This window comes from Octopus bimaculoides, chromosome 20, assembly GCF_046866305.1.
Source record: "Octopus bimaculoides isolate indiv1 chromosome 20, ASM4686630v1, whole genome shotgun sequence".
Classification (NCBI taxonomy): Eukaryota; Metazoa; Mollusca; class Cephalopoda; order Octopoda; family Octopodidae; genus Octopus; species Octopus bimaculoides.
In genome coordinates, this window is record NC_142947.1 from 14,416,743 (window position 1) to 14,441,911 (window position 25,169).

The window sequence follows — 25,169 nt, forward strand, 5'->3', positions numbered from 1 at the left end:
TTATGTGTCTTTTTTCAGTAATCGACGTTGTAAATTCCCACGCTATACAAAATTCGCAACAAATTCTTTCATCACACCCAAAAAAGAGAGTTCTGAGAACAAAGTTGATTCAGATGCACAATGCAACATATCATCAAACAGCCAACGATGTCACCGAAGGGGAGCTGGAAGTGGTGGCAGTGGTGGTGGACAGCTAGACAGTGGCACTTCTCCAGGGTATCACCCCAAACTCAGCAAACCTAATGTTAAACTAAAGAGACAGTTTCTTTTTCAACAACTGAAGAAAAGGACCAAAGAAAAGGTGAGGATAAAAAGTATAACTGTCTTTAGGAATAAATTTCATTAAAAAAAAAAAAAGTAATAAAAATGCTCCTTGTACAAAACTATTGTTTTCAATTTAATATTATTTACCAAAACAGATATTTCTACTGCAAGAAAAATATTGTTAGTGTACTTTTTTCTCATGATCTTAGCTTAATATAAATTTGAGTAATGTTTCTCTGTCTGTTACGTTTGGTGCAAGGACAGTGAAACTCAAGTCAGCAACTCTCATAATCCTAGGGAATGTCCTAAGGGAGTCTGTTTTTTTAAGGGCCACCTAATTTGAGCCCCACTGACCGCCCCCTATTTTATTGCATTTGGCGACCAAATCGGAGCAATGATAATGAATTTCATACCATGAACTCCCAGGGAGTATTGTAAGGAGGTTCAATTTCTGAAGGGCTGCTTAAACGGGGCCCCACTGACTCCTCTATTTTTACTGCATTTACCTTGCTCCTACACTTATTGATTAAACTATGATCAGCATCAGTGCTTAGCACATTCACAGAAATAAGTTTGGGCATTCTAAATACTTTCACGTGCAAATCGAGATAAAGAGTTATAACAGGTACGTTTCATGTGTGGTAGTGTGGATATTTATATTTTGTAGTTTATGAAACTTAGGTCTAGGTGGAAAACTAATCTTCCTGTTCCAGTTACATATTGGTGCTTGGGCCTTCAGCCCCAGAGTTCTAGAGTTTTTTCTACCTGAATACCCTACAAAATTCCAAAAAGCCCTCCTTAGGAGCTTGCATGAATGCCACCTGAAGAGCGGCTTCAAGGCTAGAAACTTAGCTGTAATTCAAACTAGAAACTAGCTGTATATCTATCAGCAAAGCTGGCAGAAAGTGCGTGTATATATATATATATATATATATATATATATATATATATATATATATATATATAAAATATAGCATTTTTTTGGTTGTTTGTGTGTGTGTGTGTGTTTCTGTATGTCTTTCAACATATAGACAAGGCAACACAGACTTAAAAAAATATATCCTTTCACTTTGAATAATGTCTGAAGGTACACGCATGATCAACAAATAGTTTTACCAGCAGTGCAGCAACAGTTAAAGACTTAGTTTTTATGAAAAGATTTCATGTTGTTTCAAAGAAAATTTATTCTAATATTTTTGACTCCTTTATTTAATTGAACCTCATTGTGTGGAGCTGTAAATGTGTGAATGTCCTTTCTGCTAGGCAGTGACCCTCTATGGCAAGTCTACGGATTCTGTGAACATGTACGTTCAAGCACCACCAATGTTTTCAGGAGCAGCTGGGTTTTTGAGCTCAAAGAATCTTGAACATATTGCAATGCGCAAATGGACTAGTCAGGATTACATGTACTCTCCAACAGCATACCGTATCAAGGTTGATTATAAGGTAAGATTTCATTCATTATTTTTGAAAGCTTACTCAGGCCTTTAAATTTTTTTACTTGTTTCAGCCTCGATGGGTTTAGTCAAACAAATGTGTTTAATTTCTAAGTCTGGTACTTATCCTATTGATCTTTTGTGCCAAACTGTTATGGGAACTTAAACCAGCATCAGTTGTCAAGTGGTAGTGGGAGACAGACAGACAGACACACATACATTCGATGGGCAATTTCACAATTTTCATCTATCAAATTCACTCACATGGCAATGACTGACCTGAGTCTATTGTGGAAGACAATTGCCCAAGGTGCCACACAATGGAATTAAAACTGAAACCAAAAGATTGCAAAATGGGCTTCTTAACCACACAGTCATGCCTACACCTACATATAGCACTGACATGAGAATCAGATCATGAATTAAATGATAATCAAATTTTTAACTTTTATTTAGCATTCAAAAACATACAAGATGTTTCAGAATAGATCCTTGTTGAAGTTAAAACTTCCATTTTTATAACTTTCCCTTTATAACAAGATGTACCTGTAATTCTTGGATCCAGCCTTGGCACGCTATGTTATGCTGATTGTGTCTTAAAATTACGTTAATGGTACATGTCTGTGGAATATTCAGCCACTTGTGCACTAACTCAACATGCCCTGTAGTTCAGTTGTGGTTGAGCAACTGGAAACTTGTGATTGGAAAGTTTAACTGTGATCCATTTATTTATATTTTAATTATGTACAGTTGGAAGAAAATCTGTGAATATTATATGTGATGACAAATATTTCTGTCATATTTCTTGAACATTGATACCTTACTTTCAGTGTTTTAGAAACGCATGAATTTTTATTTGAATATTCGTGAAACAACTATTGAAATAAGAACCTTAATGTTAGTTGGAGTCATGTCCTCATCTTGATTGTTGCTTTCTTTACGTTTCAGCTGTGTATGCTCTGGTCTTGTGATTCACCTTAGTACTTTGCCTGGGATTGAACTAAGAATCTTTAGGTAACTGCACTAAGGTGAATCACAAGACACATTAAGAAGGCTGGCGGTTACACAGCCGAAACGTAGTGACAGCAACAACCAAGATGAGGGCACCACCCTGACCAATACATAATATAAATTCCTCATTTCAGAAATATAGAGAATTGAATTAAGACTTTGGTGTTCCAAACACTATCATTTTCATTGTTTATTTTACTCCACTACCAGGTGGTTATTACAGTTAGTGAAATTTTGATATTAGTCCTCATTGGTTTAAAGATTTTTGTAACCCAGTTCCATGTGACATAGATAAAAAACTTTTTTGAAGTTAACAAGAAGATGATGATGGTCATCACAGTCATTTTAATGTCCACTTCTCCAATGCTTGCATGGGTCAGATGGAATTTGTTGAGGTGGATTCTTCTATGGTTGGATGCCCTTCCAGCTACCAACCCTTGTCTGTCTTCTAGCATGGTATTAATATTTCCCCGTAAACTGTGTTTATGGAAGGTTGGAAACAAGACATCACCTGTATGGTGATGATGCTTGCTTATAACTGTCATATAAAGTCAAATCAAAGATACAAAAAAAAAATACGGACACATACAGCAAGCTTCTTCCAGTTTCTGTCTCCAAAACCCATTCACAAGGCTTTGGTTGGCCTAGGTCTATAGTAGAAAACACTTGCCAAGTGCCACGTTATGCGACTGAACCCTTGATGCGTTGTTAGGGAAGTAAGGTTCTTAACCACACAGCTATGTTAAAAGTGCTGTGTTAACCCTTTCAATATGCGTACATTTAACCATTCAGTATGCATAATTACTCTGACAAATGTAATGCTTTGTTAATTTAGATTGTCTTGAATTAATCATGCATTATCTCACAGCTTTAAACAATGTGATTGTTTATTTTTAGAATGGCTTTGTAGCAAAAGTATAAGAGGCCAGATCAGGCATGTTTGAACCTAAAACAAGCAGAACATTTGTGCTAGTTTAAATGCTAAAGGGTTAAACTTTTACATTCTTTTTTATTGCTCCTTGTTTCATTATAATTTGATTTTTTTGAAAATTAAAAATATTTGTTTTCTTTCAGGATGATTGTGATTTATGTCGTGTATGGGAGCAGGGTTTAGCTATCCTTGTTTCTACACCTTTATGTGTTCGCACTATGTGTTACTTGTGTGGTAGTGCTGGTCAGCATGAGGTAAGCAAGTTTAATTTAACAATCTTAATCTTTTTCTCTAGTGTTTCAGTTTCTTGCTGGAACCATCTTCTTTTTAAGCAGTTCCCCCATGAAGCATATATATATAAAAAGTCGAATATATTTTGGTTCACAAAGATTATCATCATTCATCATCATCAATTTAATGTTCACATTTCCATGTTTGCTTGTGTTGGATACTGTTTATTGAGGCACATTTTCTATAGCTGGATGTCCTTCCTGTTGCCAACCCTTAACTGTTTCTAAGTAAGGTAATATTTCCCCATGACCAGACATGTTTTCACAGAATATTGGAAATAAATGACATTCATTTACAACAATCACACATTATTTAGACAAGGAGACAAGGAGATCTTGGATATACACTCTACTTTATTCACATGTATTTAATACCAAATGAAAATTGTATGACAAATTATGTTCAGTATTTGAATAAAAGTTGGACAGACATAGGTTTACATGGAGTTCTAAACAAAGGTTAATTATTATACTTTTTCATTTTAAATTACAACTTTCCAACATGCATGCACATAGACGCGCATGTGTTTTGTTTTAGACACTTTTTTAAAACAGTACTTCATTTGCATTTCAGTTTGTGTACTGCCAGTTGTGCTGTGAACCATTCCATATGTTTTGCTTGGAAGAGGATTGGCGGCCAACAGACAAGAACATTGACAACTGGTGCTGTTATCGCTGCCACTATTGTCAAGTATGTGGTCAACAAAACAATGTAAGTATAAGTGAAGCCTTTCATTACTATATTTCTTATTAAAATACACCTCCCCCTATGTGTTGTAAGTAAATCCTCAGATAATCATGACTTTAGATTGGCTTCATAAAACATCTATAACTTTATTTTTTATTAATATATTAAAATGATGTTTTAAAATCACTTAGCAAAAGGGTTCTAACATAAATTTATCATGGAGTTGTCTCAAAATTATTTGGTCTTATTTATTATTAATTATTTATTCTGAAATTATCTGAAATCATAACTGCAAATTATAGATGGAAGTATTGTCAAAATTTTAAATGAATGAATGAATGTTTCTGGTGATTATTTTATCAACCTTGAAAAAAGTTTAAAATAAAGTCAACTTTAGTTGGATTTGAACTTAGAATGTAAAAGGTCATAACCAAATTCCACAAGGTCTGATACTCTGTAAATTCTACTTATCTGCTGTTATAAATATTGAAAAAGAATTTATTTATTTATAAAGTTCTCTGTCCTTACTAGTGTTAGGAAGTGGTGCAGATACCTGTGCTGCTATTTTAATAGACATAACAGTATTACCAATCCTCACATGGTTAGATGTTTTGTATTAAAAAAAAAATAATTAAAAAATGGTTACCTTCTCAAGTCATGCTGACTCATAAGGGCCAGTTTCCTGGATGGGATACTGGGTCCATCGCAGGATTACTCATTTTTGCCAGCTGAGTGGGCTGGAGTGACATGAAATGAAGTGTTTTACCCAAGAACGTGTCACCCAGTCCAGGGATCAAGACCACAATCTTACAATCATGAGTCCAACACCCTAACCACTAAGCCACACACCTTCTTGGATGTTTTGGCATGTACATGTTAAGCAAAACTTGCTGCTGAGTTTTTTATCAGATTGATTTGGCATGTCATGTACTTCACAAATATTTCCATCATTTAGTCTTTAATGATCTTTTGTATTTAAAATGTTCGTTACTTTATTTTGTTGTATCTCTAATAATTTCGTTTGCATATGTATATTTCAATTGCAGCTATTGCAGTGTAAGAAGTGTCACGAAACCTATCACCCAGAGTGCCTCGGTCCTAACTATCCAACAAAACCGTCCAAGAAGAAGAAGATATGGGTAAGAGTTTGAACCTTCCATTCATATCTAAAACATGATCCTTGAAGATTACTAAATAACTCATTATTACTACACTTATGGCAAAGCTACTGTAATTTCATCCTTCAATTGCATTTTACATAATAGTCTGTCACACTCAACGAAGCTATTACTTCTACCACCTAACCAGTGTGGCTAGTTGTTAAAATGGCATTTTGTTGTGTGCTTCAACAGTTTAGAGACAAATGCAGGTTTTTCAGAACCATCTTGTCAATTGGTAAAATAAAATGAAATGTAAGAAGAGAAAAATGCCATCAGAAATAATGTATGCTGTTTATAAATAACCTTTATTTTGTTATCCTATTTGTTTTGGCAGATCTGTACGAAGTGTGTCCGGTGTAAGAGCTGTGGAGCAACGACCCCTGGCAACTCGGGCAATGCTACGTGGATGCACGACTTCTCCCTCTGTTATGAATGTGGCAAATTAATGGACAAAGGTAATGTTATTGTACATTTCTATAAGTATAAGCATAATAAGAAACAAACAATATTTTAGGATTTCTGATTTCTAATACAGTTATCCTTTTGATTGGTTAAGTCTGACATTATCAATAATAACATCCATTGGAAAGTGATTATCCTTTTGATTGGTTAAGTCTGACATTATCAATAATAACATCCATTGGAAAGTGATTTGCAATAGATAGTCTAGAATTTTAACCTGGAACCACAATTTCTGTCTGTTGGGATACTTGGTACTTACTTATATCATCGACCTCATTTCACATCTTTTCCATGGCTATTCTCTAGATTGGTGACTCTCCATTTATTGCCTTTTTTTCTCATCTTTGTGAAGTTCAGATTCTTGAGATCAGCTTTCCACCACATCTTCCCATATCATCTGCTTCCGCATGATCCTTTCACTTGGATTACGTGGCACTTATTTACTTAAATGTCAGTGTCTTCAATCATCACATCCATGATTAATGTATGTTAATCTATATGCTATTTTAAATTATGAATAGGTTTACTTATGTATATATATCACAGTAAATAATCCCTGTGGTTAAACCACTGACCTCTCTCTACAGGATCTTTATATTATTTTGAATTCTGATTATATATATTTGATAAATGTGCGTTCAGTTCAGTCTGTAAATAAGACCATGAGGTCAAACTACATGCTCTTTCAGCAGGACAAACTTGAGAACACTGGTCTTGTTTAACCACAGTGTCTGTTCATATAGTGAGGTTAAATGCGCGTCTATTAAACACGCGTTTGTGAATTTATTTATAATTTATCCACACATTACTGTCTCAGTGCTTTACTTTGGTTATATATTATTTTTGTTTCTTCAACAGGAAACTATTGTCCGATTTGTCGTAAATGCTATACAGATGATGACTGGGATTCTAAGATGGTGCAGTGCTCTTCTTGTGACAGCTGGGTGCATTCTAAGTGTGCTGGACTCACAGGTATGCAGTAATTTATATTGGATGAAGTAAATTTGAACAGTTAAGAGCTATGTTTAAAGTGCATTTGCACTTCCATTTGTTAAATAATCATGAAATATACAAACTAATATTAAAAATGACACTGACTGAAGGAAATCAAGAATTTGTTTCTGCATACATGTAGAACACACTTCAGTGTATTTTGCTTAACTATTGTAACTGTTATGAATTTATGTGACTGTGTCTAAGTGGATTTTTATTGCATTTTGTCTTTTGTGTAACTGGTTTCATATTTTTTATAATGCATAGCTTTCACAATGTGTTACATATTGAATAGATGTATACTTATTATCAAAATATACTTTTAAAAAAGAGAAAGAAAATAATCTTTTTATTTCACTTATCTTTGGTAAAAAAAAAAAATTTTGAGACATTTATTCACATCTTATTCATTTGTCTAAAAACTTTAATTTTCACTCTTTTATTAGACGAGCTCTATATGATGTTTTCACACCTGCCAGAAGATGTGCAATATATTTGTTCACTTTGTTCGGAAAAATCTCCTGCTCAGTGGGAGTGCATCATACAAGAAACAATGCAGCATGGCTTTCAACGAGTTATGCTTGCTTTGCAACATTCTAAATGTGCACAACATCTTTTAGGACCGATGGCTGCCAAGCAAGGAATAGAAAAATTTAAGGTATGTTTTAGTTATATATTGGAAAAATTTTAACCATATTAACTTGTGTGTTATTTATAATAAATACATTTTTAGCAATTACTTATTTAGTTTCTGTTAATTTAATTAAAAAAAATATATTTTCTTTTAAATTTCAGAAAAAAAATAAACCAAAGAATTGCAAAGTAAACACTTGTGGTGATGATGATCATGATTCTTCTCAAGATGACTCCGCAGTAACTTCTCTTTCCCTAGGTTTGCCTCACTGTAAAAGTGACCCTTCACCATGTCACAATGCACCTGTCTTTAAAGTTCCTCATACAAGCCCTCGCTCTAAGAGCTCTTCAGTTGTTGGTACTAAAACAGTTGTTGGCTCTCCAAACACTTCCCCTGTCTTTTCTTCAGTCTCTGGCTGTGATAAATTGATTAAGTCTGAAGCTGTAACAACTTACTCATCCACCAACAAGGTTGCCACTTCAATATCTTCATCTCAAATCTGTGATAGCTCACAAACTCACTCTAGTGACAAACTTAACAACTCCATTTGCAGTTATAGCACATCTAGGAAATGTCTCCTGGAGAGTTTTAACAAAAATTCAGAAGTTATTTCTAATGTTACATCTCCTCCAAATAACTCTTCTCTTCAGACCAATTCTCCAAAAGATTCAGAAACAAAGGCTATTGATAGTTCTGTTCCTAAAACTACTGCTGTCAGTCTCCCAAAGACAGGCGGTGCTTGTCGCTTCGTAATGGGACCAATGTCACCTGCTGGTTTCTTTAGGAGGAATATTAGTAATAGGAGTCATGGTATCAGTATTACTAGCACTAGTAAAGTTCCAACCACTCCAGTTTCATCTAATACTACAGTGAGCGCTAAAAGTTCTTCTATTGCAAATACATTAACAACACAGTCTCCTTCAACTAATACTAATTTAAATCCTAGCAATAGTATACAGACAAGTGAATCGTGTAATGTTTCAGGGTTTTCACCTAAAGCAATTTCATATGGGAATAATCCTAAGATCCCTTCAGTAAGTACTGTATGTTCCAGTAGTTCAGTTAGTACAGTTTCAGCTCTAAACGGCACTATTATGACGCCTAATATCGTATCATGTTTTAGTGATACAAAGGCTCAGTCTCCTCATGGATCACTTGTAAGCAGCGTAACAACTTGTAGTTTTAACAACCCCAACAACAATGCACCGTCTGGTGTCGTCCCTAAAACTACTACTTTGACTGATGTTTCCTTGTCACAGCCACTGACAACTGAAACTGCAAATGATGCAACTCGGATTTGTACGAACATTACAACTTCATGCACAACATCATCAACTGTCGGAGTATCTATGGTTGGTAGCGTAAATGTGTTGAGTTCAGTATCTTATGGGAGTAGCTTTATTAGTACTGTTTCTTCAACAGCTAGTATTACTGGATCAGCAACTTCAAAGTTTCCTGGCACTGTTCCATCTAGCAACACCACTTCAACAACAGCTAGCATCACCTCTTGTATTAGCAGTGTAATTAAATCCAGTGATACAACAAAATCATTGCCTTCTCCAGCAGTTAGCACAGTAATTTATAAATCTCCTGTTTTCTCTTCTCCTACCCACAGCCTGAACACACACCAAGACACTAACAATATTAAGAATACAAAATCTTCAGACAAGCTATTTAAAAACAATCTTAGTACAAATCAAAAAAATCAAAAAAATAAAACTACACATGAGACTTCTAAATTGAACACAATAATTGAAGAAGATGAAGAAATTGATTTTAATAACAGTACTAAATGTTCAGCAACACCTGTTTCCACAGCTCATTCGACTTCTTCATCCGCAAAAACGCCTTCCACAAACAGTATTTCAACAGCCCAAAGCTCATTACAAACTACAAACTGTCCTTCTCCTGTACCATCAGAGGATAGTACAACAGATTCAGCATCTGAAGATTCTGATGATGTGTCAAACTTTAATTACAAAGATGTTGCTACTTCGCTTCAAAAAGAAAGGCAGAAACTCTTCTCCGAAGCTCGCAAGAATAAATCTCTCTACACTTCAGATGATGGTAATCTTAAGTGTATTCCTGAGCTAGCGCTTAAAGCAGAAAAAGTGAAGGAATATCCCAAGAATTTCCATGATGTTATTGAAAAAATAAATAAACTTCACTATCAGAGTGTTGTAAGTATATTTTATTTTATTTCCATTTTGTACTTTGAATTTTGAAATCTTGAAAAAAAAAAAATTTTTTTTATCAAAGATATCAAAACAAATTTGTCATCGTCTAGTCAAGTTTTCTTGGATTTGCCCAACTCAGTTATGCTGCCCATCAAGATCCCACAATGTGTTCATGAACTCTAAAGAGCTACATCCAGTCTGTACAGAGGTGGTCAATGAAAGTTTTTGCTGGACAGCCAACCTGTGTATATCCATGTCAGATTGTCTAGGAGTATATCATTAATGAGTTCTTGCTTGGTTTTCCACTAGTGTCCTGCAAAAAAAGCATCTCTCTCTCTCTCTCTCTCTCTCTCTCTCTCTCTTTCTCTCTCTCTCTCTCTTTCTCTCTCTCTCTCTCTCTCTCTCTCTCTCTCTCTTTCTCTCTCTCTCTCTCTCTCTCTTTCTCTCTCTCTCTCTCTCTCTCTCTCTCTCTCTCTCTTTCATCTCTCTCTCTTTCTTTCTCTCTCTCTCTCTCTCTTTCTCTCTCTCTCTCTCTCTCTCTCTCTCTCTCTCTCTCTCTCTGTCACTGTCACTCTCTCTGTCTGTCTGTCTGTCTCTCTCTCTCTCTCTCATATGAGACTAGTAATTAAAAGAAGACTGTCATTCATAGAAGAGGAAAATATGATGCTCTAAAATATGATGTTTTTGGGTGTTTCACATCGAATGAACTATTAGCAGCAAAATTATTATATTTAAGATTAGATTATTTGCTTTCCTTAAAACAAAAAACCCCAAAAACGTTAGATTTAATTCTTTGTACTATAGGCACAAAGCCTGAAATGTTGGAGAAGGGGGGGGGCTAGTTGATTTCATTGACACTAGTAATTGGCTGGTACTTATTTTATGAACCTTCAAAGGATGAAAAGGCAAAGCTGATCATGGCAGAATTTGAACTCAGAATGTAAAGCCAAAAGAAATGTTAAGCGTTTTGTCCAGTATGCTAACAATTCTGCCAGCTCACCCACCTTTACAATTACAAACTTAATGAAATCTGATTGGTTTAATAATATTACTTGCTAACTTCTGTTTTTCTTTTATTAACAGCACCAGTTCAATGAAGACATGGTGAGGATCATACAAACAGCTCTAAGTGACAGTGCTGATCAAACTGTGAGTCGGAAAAGAGCTAACAACTCCGTGCGTTCGATCTTCATCAAGGTGGGATTAAGTCATTCCGGCTTTTTGTTTTTCACTCAATACTGTACTTGCTTTCGAAATTTATTGTAATAAGCCTTTTTGATTCAGAGCCTGTCTAAAACCACCCCTGGTTCTACGATATAAATTCCTTGCTTTAAAACGATCGAAATTAAAATCTTCCATCAGAATTGTATGTTTACGTTCCAAACATTTGGTTAATAAAAACAAAGTTGTTTTAATAAGTCTTTCATTATTTTCAAAATTAATTCAAAAACAAATACTGTAACAAGAGGGATAGGGTTTTAATAATAAGGCCCCCACATAGACTAATTAGAAGCACAGTTATTTCTGTACTCAATATCTTTGTAAAAAAAGTTTTGTTTGCTAAATTCATGAAGTATATTTCTTTTTCTCTCAGCATATGGAAAAATTTTTTCCCTGGTTCAATGTCAAGGCTTGTGCATTATGGAATCATAATAAAAATCTGCCTGTGTAAGTAGTCTTTTGGAATATTTTACTCTTTATAATTTATGGATTTTAATACAGGAAGCTTATTTTAAATCTCTTTTGCTTGTAGTGTCAGACTGTTATTATTGATATTTTGAATATAGCTTTGTTGTGCCATTATTTTGATATTTTATTCATTGGTTTTTTTTTTGTCTTTCCATGCAAGCCTAGCATGGTTGCATTTATTAAAATTCCATTTTCAATCAATAGCGTATGATTTTTAGACATGAGTTTAAGAACTGGAAAAGAAGGTAATAAACTCATAATTAGGTTGTAAACCATGATAAAAAAAAAGTTATATTGTGAGTGTAAATCATGTTTCATTCATAATACAGAAATCACACATTACAAATTTGTTTTGGAAAAGAACATTGATGACTGGTATATTTTCTTCTAGGGATATGTTACCAAACGCTGTTCTACCACCTTCAGGAGATCATATATATGCCCAGTGGATGATAAGACCATTTCAACCTTATTCCACTCATGATTTCCCTCTCAGGAAAACTTGTACAACACCTCATAAAAAACCAGGTTCATTTTGTAAGTAGTTTTTTTTTTAGATTTGTTCTACTACTAATGTTACTTCTTCTCCCCCACTTCTAGTTTCTAAACGATTTTAATGCATTTTTCCATGATTTATTTTTGATCTTTTCTCTCTGTTCCAGCTTTATCTCATAACAACAAAGATAATGAGTCGGAGGAAGGTTCTACTGCTGTGGAAGTTTGTGAAGACTTTCGAACATGTGTACTCTGCTGGAAAACTTCTGATCTTGATCCTGAGGTATTTTATTTTTCTATTTGAAAAAAAAAAAAAATCAACTTCTTGAAGAATTTCAAGGGCACAAACTTTGTCTAAACTGGTTATTTAACCTTGAAAACAATGAGAAAAATATATAAAAATTTTACAAAAAATATCTGATTAATAGTAATTATATAATCGTAAGTAATTGGAATTTTAATGCAGATATATACAACCATTGATTAAGTTCAACAAGTACATTTTAAAATATTAAAAATGGTAGTGAAGAAAACTAGCATCTTGCTTTCATTAGATATGTATTTTTTTTCTTTTTAAGCGTGTGTATGTGTATATATATATATAAAATATTAAGTGTGTTATAGAAAGTATGGGCTGTTTACGGAGTGCTCATAGAGAGAGAGCCAATGTGAAATAATACAAAGTAGAGGAAAATGAAAATGCAAATCCTAGGCAGTCACAGTAGCTTTGGGCAGATTTTGTACCTGGCTGGCTCCTGTCAACTGTCCTACCCATGCATGCAAGGAAGATGGACTCTAAATGCTGATATATATATATATATATATTATATATATATACACACACATACAGGGTTGACCAAAAGTCAACTGACAGTAAGTCGAGAGCATTTAATTCCAAGATTTATTTATGTTTAACAACTGAATGAATTTAATAAAAGCATCTAAATATGAACCATCATGAAAATTGTTCAAACTGAAGTCCTTCTTGAGTGACACGTTTTTCCATTCGAGTCAGTACAGAATTACAGATAGTACTTATGGAATTTTGATTTACTGTCTGGTGACTTTTGGCCAACCCTGTATATATTGTGTCTTATGTGTGTGTGTGTGTGTGTGTGTGTGTATTTGTGTATTGACCATTTCAACTATCATGCTGGGAAATGTCAGAATAGATATACTGGTGTTGATGGAAACTATGGCCACAGTAAAATATAAAGAATCAAGACTCTTGGAGTGCTTTGATGCAAATGATCTTGCGTATGCCAGTGTGAAAGTCAGCTTGGTGTACCAACTAAATTGACCCTTGTTCTTAGTTAATTACAGTTTATTTTCTTTGTCAAAAACAGATTGTAAAATTTTATTTCTGCTTTGAATACATGTCTTGTGCGTCTCTTGCTCTTTTAGGAAGAAGGTCGACTCGTGTATGTTGGCCAAGATGACTGGATCCATGTCAATTGTGCTTTATGGTCAGCTGAAGCTTTTGAGGAAGAAAGTGATGGCACCCTACAAAATGTTCAACCAGCTATCAGTCGAGGCAAAATGATGGTAAGACTTACATTTGAATAAATGTTGAAACTAAACAAAATGATTTATTAAAATGTTTCTGTTACTGTATTTCTAATGATACATTGACTTAATTCATTTTTGAAAATAGTCAAGAATTTGGAAGGATTTGGTAAAATAAACTTTTTCATTATTAATTGGGGAATTGAAGGTAGTGGATTGGCTGAATCATTAGAGCGTTGGGTGAAATGCTTTGCAGTATTTGTTCCGGCTCTTCCTTTTACATTCTGAGTTCAAATCTTGCTGGGGGTCAACTTTGCCCTTCAATTCTTTCAAGACTAATAAAATAAAGTACCAGTCAAGCAATCAACTATCCTCTTCCACTTACAGATTCCTGGTTTTATAGCTAAATTAGTAACTAAACATTACTGAACAAAAGTTTCTTATATATAATTCTAATGGCATGTTTATATTCAAAATGAAATGATATTCCGTGTGTTAGAGTTAAGATGGTCTCAAGTTCAAATTTTTCCTTTCATACTAACAGCTAGTAAATCTTTAACTCTGTTTTTATTTGATTATTATTCATTTTTATCATTTTTTTTTTCCAGCGCTGTGACAAATGCACCAGACCCGGAGCTACAGTTGGTTGCTGTCACAGAGGGTGTCCTGCCAATTTTCATTTCCTCTGTGCCAAACAGGAATATTGTATATTCCAAGAAGACAAAAAAGTCTTCTGTTACAATCATCGACACAAAGTTGATGGAGATGTAAATAAAACTATTTCAGTATTTTTAAATTATGTTTCACAGTTTTATTTAATTAGTTAATTGCAGAAACTATAATAGACACAAAAATGTTTTGTAAGTGAATTTTCCATAATATGGGAGCCCAAATAATTAATTTGTATTGTTTTAAAAGCTAATATAAGCTTTACTTGTTCAGCACCCTTTATCCTTTTAGCATTCAGGTTACTCCATCAAATATAATGTTTATTTATTCAATACCTTTTAATTAATCGTGCACTATCTTGTAGTTTTGAGAATTTGACATTCTCATGGATGCTCTTTCTGTTACTAATTCTTATTTGTTTTCCAAATAAAGAATTTTCATCCCATTGGTCCTCACATGTCAAACCACTGCAAAGTGAACTTTGTAACCATACTGCCACGCCTGTACCTGATGTGTGGTTGCAAATTAATGTTTGTTAGGTTATAGGTTCACAAAATACTAATGGGCTGAAACCAATTCTTTCTTTAGAATGTTGTAGCAAACTGAACTACTTTGTAGCTTGTAGCAGACTTTTTGTTCCTAAAAATTCAGTTTTCTTACCTTTTTTCTGAATGCAATATTTGCTATTGACGCAATCATCTTTACGTAGGATTAATTATTTAGCTTAATATATCATCACTAATCTTCTTTATTACTTTGTATATAAACAACTAAATATTTCCCTTTGTCCATCGCTCACTTTATTGATGTTTCAGCTATCTATGACTTAACCACACACTAATACATATTTACAATGTTTGTTCCTTTGCTTTATAGTTAGTTGAAGATAATGACTTTGACGTGATTCGCAGAGTTTGCATTTATATGGATCATCAGAAGTATCCCAAGAAATCTTGGGTAAAAGGCCTACCTGCTTCTGGCATTAATGTCATTATAGGTATAGAATTTTTTCTTTATTCTTAACTTTTTGAACAATTTCTTTATATTACACAATCATATATTGATTATTCTTCTTTCATTTCTTTTTTTTTTTTATAAAGGTTCCTGCACTGTTGAATGCTTAGGAAATCTCACACCACTCTCAGATCGATATGATATGCTGCTTCCAGTTGGTTTTCGGTAAATATATAATCATTACTTGAATGTTTTCAAAGTTTGACAATTTTGAAATGCATTATCTTGTTTTTCTTTTTCTCTTTAAGCTTTTCAATTATGTTTTACTATTCATTTTAACATGAATGTGTTTGGTTGTTTGTATTAAAATTTTATTAAAATTAAAAAATTTTTTTTTTTTTTATAGATCAACTCGAGTTTATTGGAGTACGAAACATGCAAACAAGCGATGTGTTTACACATGTCGTATTAGCCTTGCAAAACCACAATGTCCTAAGAAGCCGAACAAAGAGCAACAAAAACTTCAATCTGCGGAACACAATACAACTAAGATAGAAGATCCAGAGTTGCTGGAAAATTCTAAAATTGAAGAACTTGCGAAATCTAAAACGTTGACAGCTGAGAGTGCTGAAGATTGTGGTCGTTTAGGTGGTATAACAAATGATGATGAAAGTGTTGTAAAAGCTACTTCAAATGAAAAAGAAAAGGATTTAGTTCCAGAATCTAATGAACAATCTAATAATATTTCTTCTGATAAACCAACAGACCCCAAAGATTCAACAGATTTGGTATTGAAAGAAAGCTCAAATGTTGATTCCCAGGTGGCAGTTGTTGAGAATTTGGAAGATGATATTGTGTTCACTAGTGAAGAGGACAAGTTGTTGTTTGGAGATGGAGCTCAAGATTTGGAAACTGTAGTTGTTGTTGCTGAAGCAGAGGATATGACAGATGAGGAAGCTATTCAGCTTGCTAGGGAGGCTCTTCTTGCTGCAGATAGTAACTTTACTGAGAATGAAATCTCTACTGAACTGACTGAATCAGATAAGGGAGAACTTGATAGTATGAAAGCTCCTAAATTTGACTCAGTGGTAGAACCAGAGATTGTTGAATGCTCATCTGAGCAACCTATTGTGATACCATCATGTATAGATGGAGATTTACCTGATAACATCAACAGTTCACTTGATGCCATTTCAGAGGTACAGGTACATTCTGAATGCGACAAAGAGATGATGTACCTTGAAGACGATAATAAACCTGTTCAAGTGATTAGCTTCAATAGAAAAACGTTGCCTCTGAATAAAAAAACCCAAAATAGATATTCAAAGGTAGGATCTAGATTTCAAGATGATAAATCTACTCGGTTTTCTCCGATATATGGACCTAAAGGAGATATAATTGGACATAAACTATCAATCACTGATGCACTTGCTCTAAAAAATTCCCTACCCTCAAACTCACAGAATAATTTGAAAGATCATAGCAAAAGACGTTTAAAAAGATTTTGCTCGAAAAAAAATGTAAAACTATTAGAATTAGATAAATCTAGTGGTGGAATATTAAAACATAGGAAAATGGTTTCAAATGAGCTCACTAGTTTATTGCATGCTGACAAGTCAAGAATTCCTAGTAATCTCGATAAAGTCAGCTGTAATAAAGGAGTACAAGACTTAACATCTAGTTCTGAATCAACTTGGCTCAACGATACTTTTGATTTAGGGAAAAATTCAGGTAAATCTAAAAACTCTCCACCTGTAAAAGTATACCCTTTGCGACAAACAGTTTCAAGAATGTGTGAGCAGGCGTTAGCAAAGCGCCCTCTGGAAGCAATTTCTAGGAGCTGTAGAGACGATCGTGCTAAATCATCCCTCTCAGTATTGTCAACTGTTGAAACTACAACTGAAGAACAGGTAGTTGTTAAAAGAAGTGAAGATATTCCTCTGCATGACAAAATTGCATTGAAGATCAGGGCGGAGAGCTTAGCTAAAAGTAGTCCGGGGGAGAGAGGACCTTTCAAATGTCCAACATGTAAGCGACTCTACAGAACCAAGGAAAGCTTCGAGACACACGTTGAAAAGTGTGATTTTGAACTAAGCACCAGTGAAGAAGAAGATGATGATCAAGATGGTCTCCGCTCACCAAGGCGGTACCTTGGAAACCCCCGTTATCCCATGCGTAATTCAACTTTGATTCAGAGAGTTGCTGCGGAAGTTGAAGCAGAAATGAATTTTGGGAAAAAGATTCACTCAAGGAAGCGGTCACATGATTCGATGAGTGGGTTGGATTCTGAAAGTTTAGACTCAATACAGAATAAAGCAAAGCAAAGTCGTAGTCGGAAGTCAGGGGACTTGTGTGGACAGATTGGAAATGAACAAACTCAGCCCACAGAAAATCGTGAAGAGCAAATTGTGTGTAGTTCATCTTGTGGAGATTCTGAATCAAAAGATCTTGATTTGTCAAATGAGAACAGCACTTCACAAACCAATCTTAGTATTAAAGAAGACAAATTAACTCACTCTAATTGCCTACCCGAAAGTAGCTTTGCTGATGATTCTGATGCCACCCTATCACCTGCTCAATGTGATCATGGTTTGTCTTTAAACGAAGAAAGCTGTGATAAACAGAATGCATCGGTTTCTTCTGAATCCGCTGCCGGCACACAATCAACAACTGATCGCAACAACTTGGATCTGTTGTCAGAATTAGCTTCAAAGCTCAGTAAACCACCGAAAGAAGGCAATTGTCATGAATCTGATGCGAAGAGATTGAAGGTTGATGAAGAGTCTGGAAGACTTGGCAAACAGAAATTGGAAGTACTCAACGGAATTATAAGTGAAGCTAGTTTTCTGAAACAGTCAGTCTCTCGTGATAGAGACAGCATTCCCAGTGAAATTCTTCCATCATCTAATAGTTCTGAATCTGTTAAACAGCACAATACCATTATTACTGATGATAAGACCGAAAGTTCTCTTGGAGAGTTATTTACAGACAAATGTAAAGAGTTAGAAGATAGTAGTCATAAGAGCTTATTTTACCAAATATTTCACAATGCTAGTGCCAGTAACTCAACTTCAAAGTCATTAAATGTTATGGACCCTCTTGCAAAATCCAAATTCGTATCCAAAATGTCTTCAGATGAAACTCAAACAGATGATAATGCTCATCAAGAATTATTAAATAAAAACAAACCAATGTTTAATAATTCTATTTCTAAGTCACCTATCGAATTCTCTACAAATCTTGTGAAGAACATTAATACTTTTGCAGAAATATCACACATTAACAACCCAGCTATTTCTTTAGTAGGTACCTCATCTAAAGCATCATTAACATCTTTAACTGCATCTTTATCTACAAATGTTAATTCATCACACATCTCAGAATTAAATAGTTCTAGCACTCAATTAATACAGTGCCAAGACAGTATGGCACCCCAAATGTTAACCACACCTGTAGTTACTATGGCATTATGTAATACAGTTTGTAATGTACAACCTCAGACTACATGTGTGGTGGCTCCTGCCCAAAGTGTTCAGCCACTGACTATGTCCATGCAAAGTGCCTCTCCTCATCTTCTTAGTTTGACATCAGTAAACACCCCATATTTCAACACTTCAGACTTAACTTCTCCTGCCTTACCAACTCTTGCATCACCCGTGTTTAGCCAAGCTGCTGTTACTCCAATAGCTATTGCTCCTCCGCTTCCATCTCAACCACCTCCTACTCCAACTCTCAGCATCAACTATGTGGGTAGTTTTGTGTTACCATCTGCTACTGACCAGCTGGTGAATATTACTCCGCCACTCTCAAGCAACCCTTTTTCTTCTATAGCAACTTCTGTACCTCAGCTCCAGTCTACAGCGAACATTAACACTTCTGAATCAATTTCTAAGATACAATCAGCTACAACTATGCACCATGCACCAAATACCATGATGTTACAAGAAGGCTCAATGCAAAACAAATCTCCTTATATTATACATAAAACTTCTGTGCCTACTATGCAAAATTCCAGCTCAGTTGTAAAGATTCTTGTTGATAATAATCCTCCCACTTCATTTGTAACTGGGTCTAGTATAGACTCGAACAGTTCAAACACAGCATATAATTATAGCAAATTACTACAGGAAATTTTTAAAGTAACACAACCACCAACTATCACAAACCAAACGTCTCTAATAGCTTCAACAGTATCTAGCAAATCTGATAGTTGTCAAACTACAAGCACTTCAATAGTTGAAAATCCAATGGCTAGTCCATCGCTATCATCTTTACCAAGTAGCAATCATAAACGCTCCCCTAATCGTAAACTTTATTCTAGGATTTCTAGAGTGAAACCTTCTGGACTCAAAGCACCATTTGTTTTTAGACAAAACTGTAATAAAAGTCAGCTTGCTGATTCAGCTGATGCAGTGAAAATTGTATCTGGAGTTGAAGAAAGCAGCAAATTTATTCAGAATATGGTGAGTCTCAGTTCTAGTTCAGATTTACAAGTAGTAAGTAATGTTAATAAATCAGTGTTACCTTCTCAAAAAGAACAGTTTAATCTAGTGTCACGCAAACGGCAATCAGCCGCGGGATTGCAATCAACAAAGCGCATATTGTCATTCATTTCAAGCAAAAATGGAATTGTATCAGATCAACAGAAGGAAAAAGAAGAGCGTGCGGTTGCATTTGATTCCAACAACAACACAGAAGACAAGGCAACTAAAAATGCCGGAAATCAAACATTGACCCCAGCAACTGACTCCCCCAATCAAACTTCAGATGCTACTGACTCAAAAGTATTTGACCCATTTACACCAAAAGTAACTCTAAGAAAGAAACCTGTGCGAAAAGCAAGAAACCTAAATTTCCGGAGACGTCCTCGAGGTTAGTATTTAGTAAATAGCTTTTATCGCTTTTACTTGTTTCAGTCATCTGACTGGGGGCATGTTGGGGCAATGCCCTGAAGAATTTTTAGTTGAATGAATTGGCCTCTGTACTTATTTTTTCTTCTAAAGCCTGGTACTTATTCTATTGGTCTCTTTTGCTGAACTGCTAGGTCACAAAGATGTAAACATAGATATCAGTTGTGGGAGACAAACACACACGCACACACACAATGGGCTTCTTTCAGTTTCTGTCTACCAAATCCATTCAAGATTTTGGTTGGTTCAAGGCTATAATAGAAGACACTCAGCTAAGGTGCTGTGCAGTGGGACTGAACCTGGAATCGTGGTTCGGAAGCAAGCTTCTTACCACACAACCATGCCTGACAATCATTTATTAGATTAAATATCTGTGACAAGGGCACATTATGTGTTTTCTAGGAATTTTTACATTAGTCTTATGTTCTAATGATAAAAATATAAGAGACATATTGTATGAAGAGTTTAAAAGGTTATTACCAGTTTCTCTCAAAGTAATTTTATGGCGTCAATGAAATTTCAATATTGAACAAGTAGTAAAACATTGAAAATGCAAAATATATTTGCAAACATAATTTGTATTTTCAATGCTTAATTACTTAACAATAGCTGAACTTCGTCATTAACATTATTATCTTAAGAGAAACCAGTACAGCGGGCTGGCAGAATCATTTGTATGCTTGACAAAATGCTTAGTGGCATTTCTTCTGGCTCTTTATGTTCTGAGTTCAAATTCTGCTGAGGTCAGCTTTGCTTTTCATTCTTTCAGGTACTCAGTAAAATGAGTAGCAGTTGAACAGTGTGTGTGTGTGTGAATGTAATTAACTTTCTTCCTTGTGCCAAAAATTAGAATTGTGTATTAACCATATTATTTATAATAACCATATTATCTATCAATGTGAAATGATATAACAATACAAGGGAAAATAGGGGGGAAAAAAATGAATTTAGAAATATTAGTTTGATTGGAACATTAAAAAATAATGACAAAACATTTTATGACTTCAGATTTAAGGAAGACAACAGGTCGCGAAGGTAATCAGCAGAATGGAGGTGCCCCATTTGCAGAGGTGGAGGAAGAAGTAATGGAAACTCCATTCATGAGTTCTCAAACGAGAAACTCGACTGGTCCTTTACCCCAGCCTAAACCAGATCTCAACCTACCACATCTTGTATTTGAAATTTCTAGTGATGATGGTTTCTACTGTCGAGCGCATTCAATTGATGGTAATTATTATTATTATATTTCTCTCATTGTTTTCTCTTTACTTTTTCCAATGTAAAAAAAGGAAAAACAAAATATGAATTTGAATAATGTCTTTTTTTCTTTCTTCCTTTTCTGTCTAGATGCTTGGCGTCAGGTTTATGAGGCTGTCCAAGATGTCCGTGCCTTGTCTAAAAGGAAGCAATTATCCTATGCAAGTTAGTAATTTTTCTGTCGATGTAGTTAATATATTTTGATAAATATCGTATGTTCATTTGGAGTATATTGTTACAGAAAACTTACCCAATTTCCAGTTATGTTCACCTTAACGTTTTAGATACTAGAGGGAATTTGTTAGCAAAACAGAGGGAGGGAGGGAGGAACAGATTCAGTGGACTGCACTTGGTTGTATATTACCAAAGCACTCAAAACCAATTTATATATAATTGTAATGGAGAGGTTTGTCTCTTGAGCTACTTTTTCTTAGGTACAGTTATCTGTTATTTGATGACATTAGTGCAAGTAAAAGCCCTGTCTTGAGTTTTAGCTATATTGGGATTGTAGTCTCTCCGGAAGAAGTCTTTATAAATTACAGTACACACATAGAAATTGTAGGTGTTTTATTCATAAGATGTCCTTCAACTGAATTGTTTTAATATTTTGTCCAAGAGATAATTTGAGACTCATAGTTGTACAGTTTAGTTTGGACATTGTCACGGTCAAGTTCTTTGGTGATGCAAATGTAATGACATTGCTTTCTCAAGTTCTCAGATGCAAGGGACAGGAGGACAGATATCTGATTGATGTAGCGCTTGTTTTTTTCAATTCCTAAACTCTCTCATTTCAGATATAGATGGTGCCCTAATGTTTGGTGTAAGTCATCGAGCTGTGGTATATCTTTTGGAACAGCTGCATGGTGCAAAGAAATGTTATAATTACAAATTTAACTATCATTCTCCTCCAAGAGAATATGATGAAGATGATCAGGTACGCAATTGATATTTATTTTTAATGTTTCTTTCAGTTTTATTCTATTTTAGTTTGTTTTCCATATTTATTTGTGGAAAAGGGAAATTAAAAAAGAAAAAAAATGTCCATGTGATTTTCAATGTTGAATTTACAACAGATGCACTTATAGTTTACAGTTGTAAAAGTTCATAAGTCACTTTCAAATTTACCTCTTCTTTCATTTGGGATACATGTGTTAGAATTATAATAAATCTCACTAAACATTTTTTCCATACATTGTAATACTAAAGAAAAATCTGTGTTTATTACACACAAGTGATTTTATTACTTATAGGTATGCATTATATACGAGTCCATATACACAATTATATATGGTGTTTAAAGATAATTGTAGAAAATTCTAACACAATTTATAAAGCAATGTTTCTAAATGGTCTACTGCAAACTTAATAAATTATCAGAAATACATATGTACTTATTTTAAGGAAGTATGACCAGTTTTAAAGGTTTTATATCAGTGCTTTGATATTGTAATATGTATGTTAGCTTTTATATTATTTTATTTTTATAATTTTGTCATATGTGCAACAATTTCTCTCTTAAATATTAATTTACTCATTTCAGGAACCTACTGAAACATCAAGTGGTTGTATTCGCACGGAACCATTCAGTACAAGGAAACCATATGACATGTTTAGTTTTCTCATGTCACGTTACCGGAACCGTCCTCAGTCAAATCATGCTACTGGTGATGAAGAAATGGCTTTGAAATCATCTAGGTTAGCTCAAAATTTTATGAATTCATTGCAAAAACTCTTCCTCAGTTATATACATCCTTATTTTTATGTGAAAATCATTTTGTATTTAGAAAGGGGAATCTTTCTCGAAATATTGTAACATCATTAAAACAACCATTAAGGATATTTTGATTTTGATTATAAAACATTTCACTTGCAGAAATAATCTTTATTGAAGCAAGCTATCAATCTTGTATGCTCTTGTAGCATACTTCTCTCTCTCTTTCTCTGTTGAGTCCACCACTCTGAATGATTGGTATTGGCGTATTTCTGTCTCTTGTTCTATTTTGTGCACTCATGTATGCTACTCTCTCTTTCGAATACCCAAGTTGTTTTACATTATTGATTAAAAAACAAAAACTTTTTTTTTCTTAAACCAGGCGACCGACCAGCATGGACCTTCCAATGGCTATGAGGTTTCGCCATCTTCAAGCACATGCTCGTGAAGCGGTTGGTGTTTATAGGTAAGTTAAAGTCTAAACATGTACAATAAGCATGTCTTTTGGATTTTATGGAATCTGAAAGAAAGTAATTGTTATCATGCTGTCATGTGTTGGACTGGACTTTCTGAGGTTGTGTTTTACAGCCTTTCCAGTTAGCAAGCCTTTTTGTTGTTTCTTATCAGATGCAGGGTTTTCTGAACAGTTTAATAGAACTGTTTTGAAATAAACTGACTTAAATTATTATGACCAATCTTTTACATGAGATTATTTATTATATATAAGTAATATTTACAGAGACGGCTGTCTCAATGTACATGGTGGTTAGAATAGACATTTGTGTTAATTACATAAAACTTTTTATGTCAATTTATTTTTAGATCTATGATCCATGGCAGAGGTTTGTTTTGTAAAAGAAATATAGATGCTGGAGAGATGGTAATTGAGTATGCTGGCGAAGTCATTCGAGCAGAATTAACTGATAAAAGAGAGAAGTTTTATGAAAGCAAGGTACCTACAGTTGTCTTTCACCAAATGCTTTTTTTGATCTGTTTTAACCCTTTGCTATTCAAACTAGCCATATCAAGCCCAAATATCCTACCCGTTTTATGTCCAAATGGATCACACCTCTCACACCTACCCTGCAATGCCATTCTAAAAATAAACTCTCACACCATCAGAATGTCAAAGCTACACGATAATATATGATAAAATTCAAAACAATGTGAATAAATAAGTATTACATTTGATATGTGAAGGCACATGGCTCACAATCATGAGGTAGTGAGTTCAATTCCTGGACTGGGCTGTATGTTGTGCTCTTGAGAAGACACTTTATTTCATGTTGCAATGTTTGCTTTTCTCTAGGGTTTCATCAGTGGTGTGGAGAAAGGAGGCTGGTATGCCTGGGCAATTGTTCGTTTTCCACAAACAACCTTGCCCAGACTTGTGTCTTGGAGGGTAACTTTCTAGGTGTAATCCCATGGTCATTCATGACCGAAGGGGGTCTTTACCTTTATACTTGATAGGGTGATCTGAATACTAATTTTTGACAGGCTTTCTTCTCTGTTCTTTATAAATTGATTCACAGAAAAAAGCTGCCTGCTTATAAAATAAATCCTAAATCTTTGATTATTCTTTTGCAGGGCATTGGTTGTTATATGTTCCGTATTGATGATGTAGAAGTTGTAGATGCAACCATGCATGGTAACGCTGCCCGTTTTATTAACCATTCATGTGATGTAAGTTTTTTATTGGTTTATTTTTTTTTCAAAATTTCTTTTTAATAGTCTCATTCATTGGACTGCAGCCATACTTGCAGTGGTGGTGGTGGGGTCTCCCTTGAAAAGTTTAGTTGAACAAATCAACCCCAGTACTTATTTGTAAGTCTGGTACTTATTCCAGTAGTCTCTTTTGCTAAATTCTGAAGACATAAATAAACCATTGCTGGTTGTCAAGTGGAGATGGGGAGGGAGGCAAGGCATTGATCA

The 25,169-nt window shown here is 34.5% G+C and overlaps 1 protein-coding gene across 4 annotated transcripts in view; it reads left to right on the forward strand.

Moving 5' to 3' along the window:
* LOC106883428 (histone-lysine N-methyltransferase 2A) overlaps positions 1-25,169 on the forward strand; it is a 47,541-nt gene that overhangs the window by 19,126 nt on the left and 3,246 nt on the right. For all 4 annotated transcript variants that reach the window (XM_089338039.1, XM_089338037.1, XM_089338038.1 and 1 more), the window contains 25 exons: positions 19-301; positions 1,528-1,710; positions 3,786-3,896; positions 4,507-4,644; positions 5,667-5,759; positions 6,115-6,235; positions 7,101-7,214; positions 7,682-7,893; positions 8,031-10,049; positions 11,130-11,243; positions 11,641-11,714; positions 12,127-12,272; positions 12,398-12,513; positions 13,635-13,775; positions 14,345-14,503; positions 15,282-15,402; positions 15,506-15,584; positions 15,766-20,231; positions 21,278-21,496; positions 21,617-21,691; positions 22,321-22,460; positions 23,067-23,221; positions 23,620-23,703; positions 24,060-24,189; positions 24,825-24,920. In XM_089338039.1, the coding sequence (XP_089194165.1) occupies positions 19-301; positions 1,528-1,710; positions 3,786-3,896; positions 4,507-4,644; positions 5,667-5,759; positions 6,115-6,235; positions 7,101-7,214; positions 7,682-7,893; positions 8,031-10,049; positions 11,130-11,243; positions 11,641-11,714; positions 12,127-12,272; positions 12,398-12,513; positions 13,635-13,775; positions 14,345-14,503; positions 15,282-15,402; positions 15,506-15,584; positions 15,766-20,231; positions 21,278-21,496; positions 21,617-21,691; positions 22,321-22,460; positions 23,067-23,221; positions 23,620-23,703; positions 24,060-24,189; positions 24,825-24,920 (9,589 nt within the window). The remainder of the gene's footprint in view (positions 1-18; positions 302-1,527; positions 1,711-3,785; positions 3,897-4,506; positions 4,645-5,666; positions 5,760-6,114; positions 6,236-7,100; positions 7,215-7,681; positions 7,894-8,030; positions 10,050-11,129; positions 11,244-11,640; positions 11,715-12,126; positions 12,273-12,397; positions 12,514-13,634; positions 13,776-14,344; positions 14,504-15,281; positions 15,403-15,505; positions 15,585-15,765; positions 20,232-21,277; positions 21,497-21,616; positions 21,692-22,320; positions 22,461-23,066; positions 23,222-23,619; positions 23,704-24,059; positions 24,190-24,824; positions 24,921-25,169) is intronic.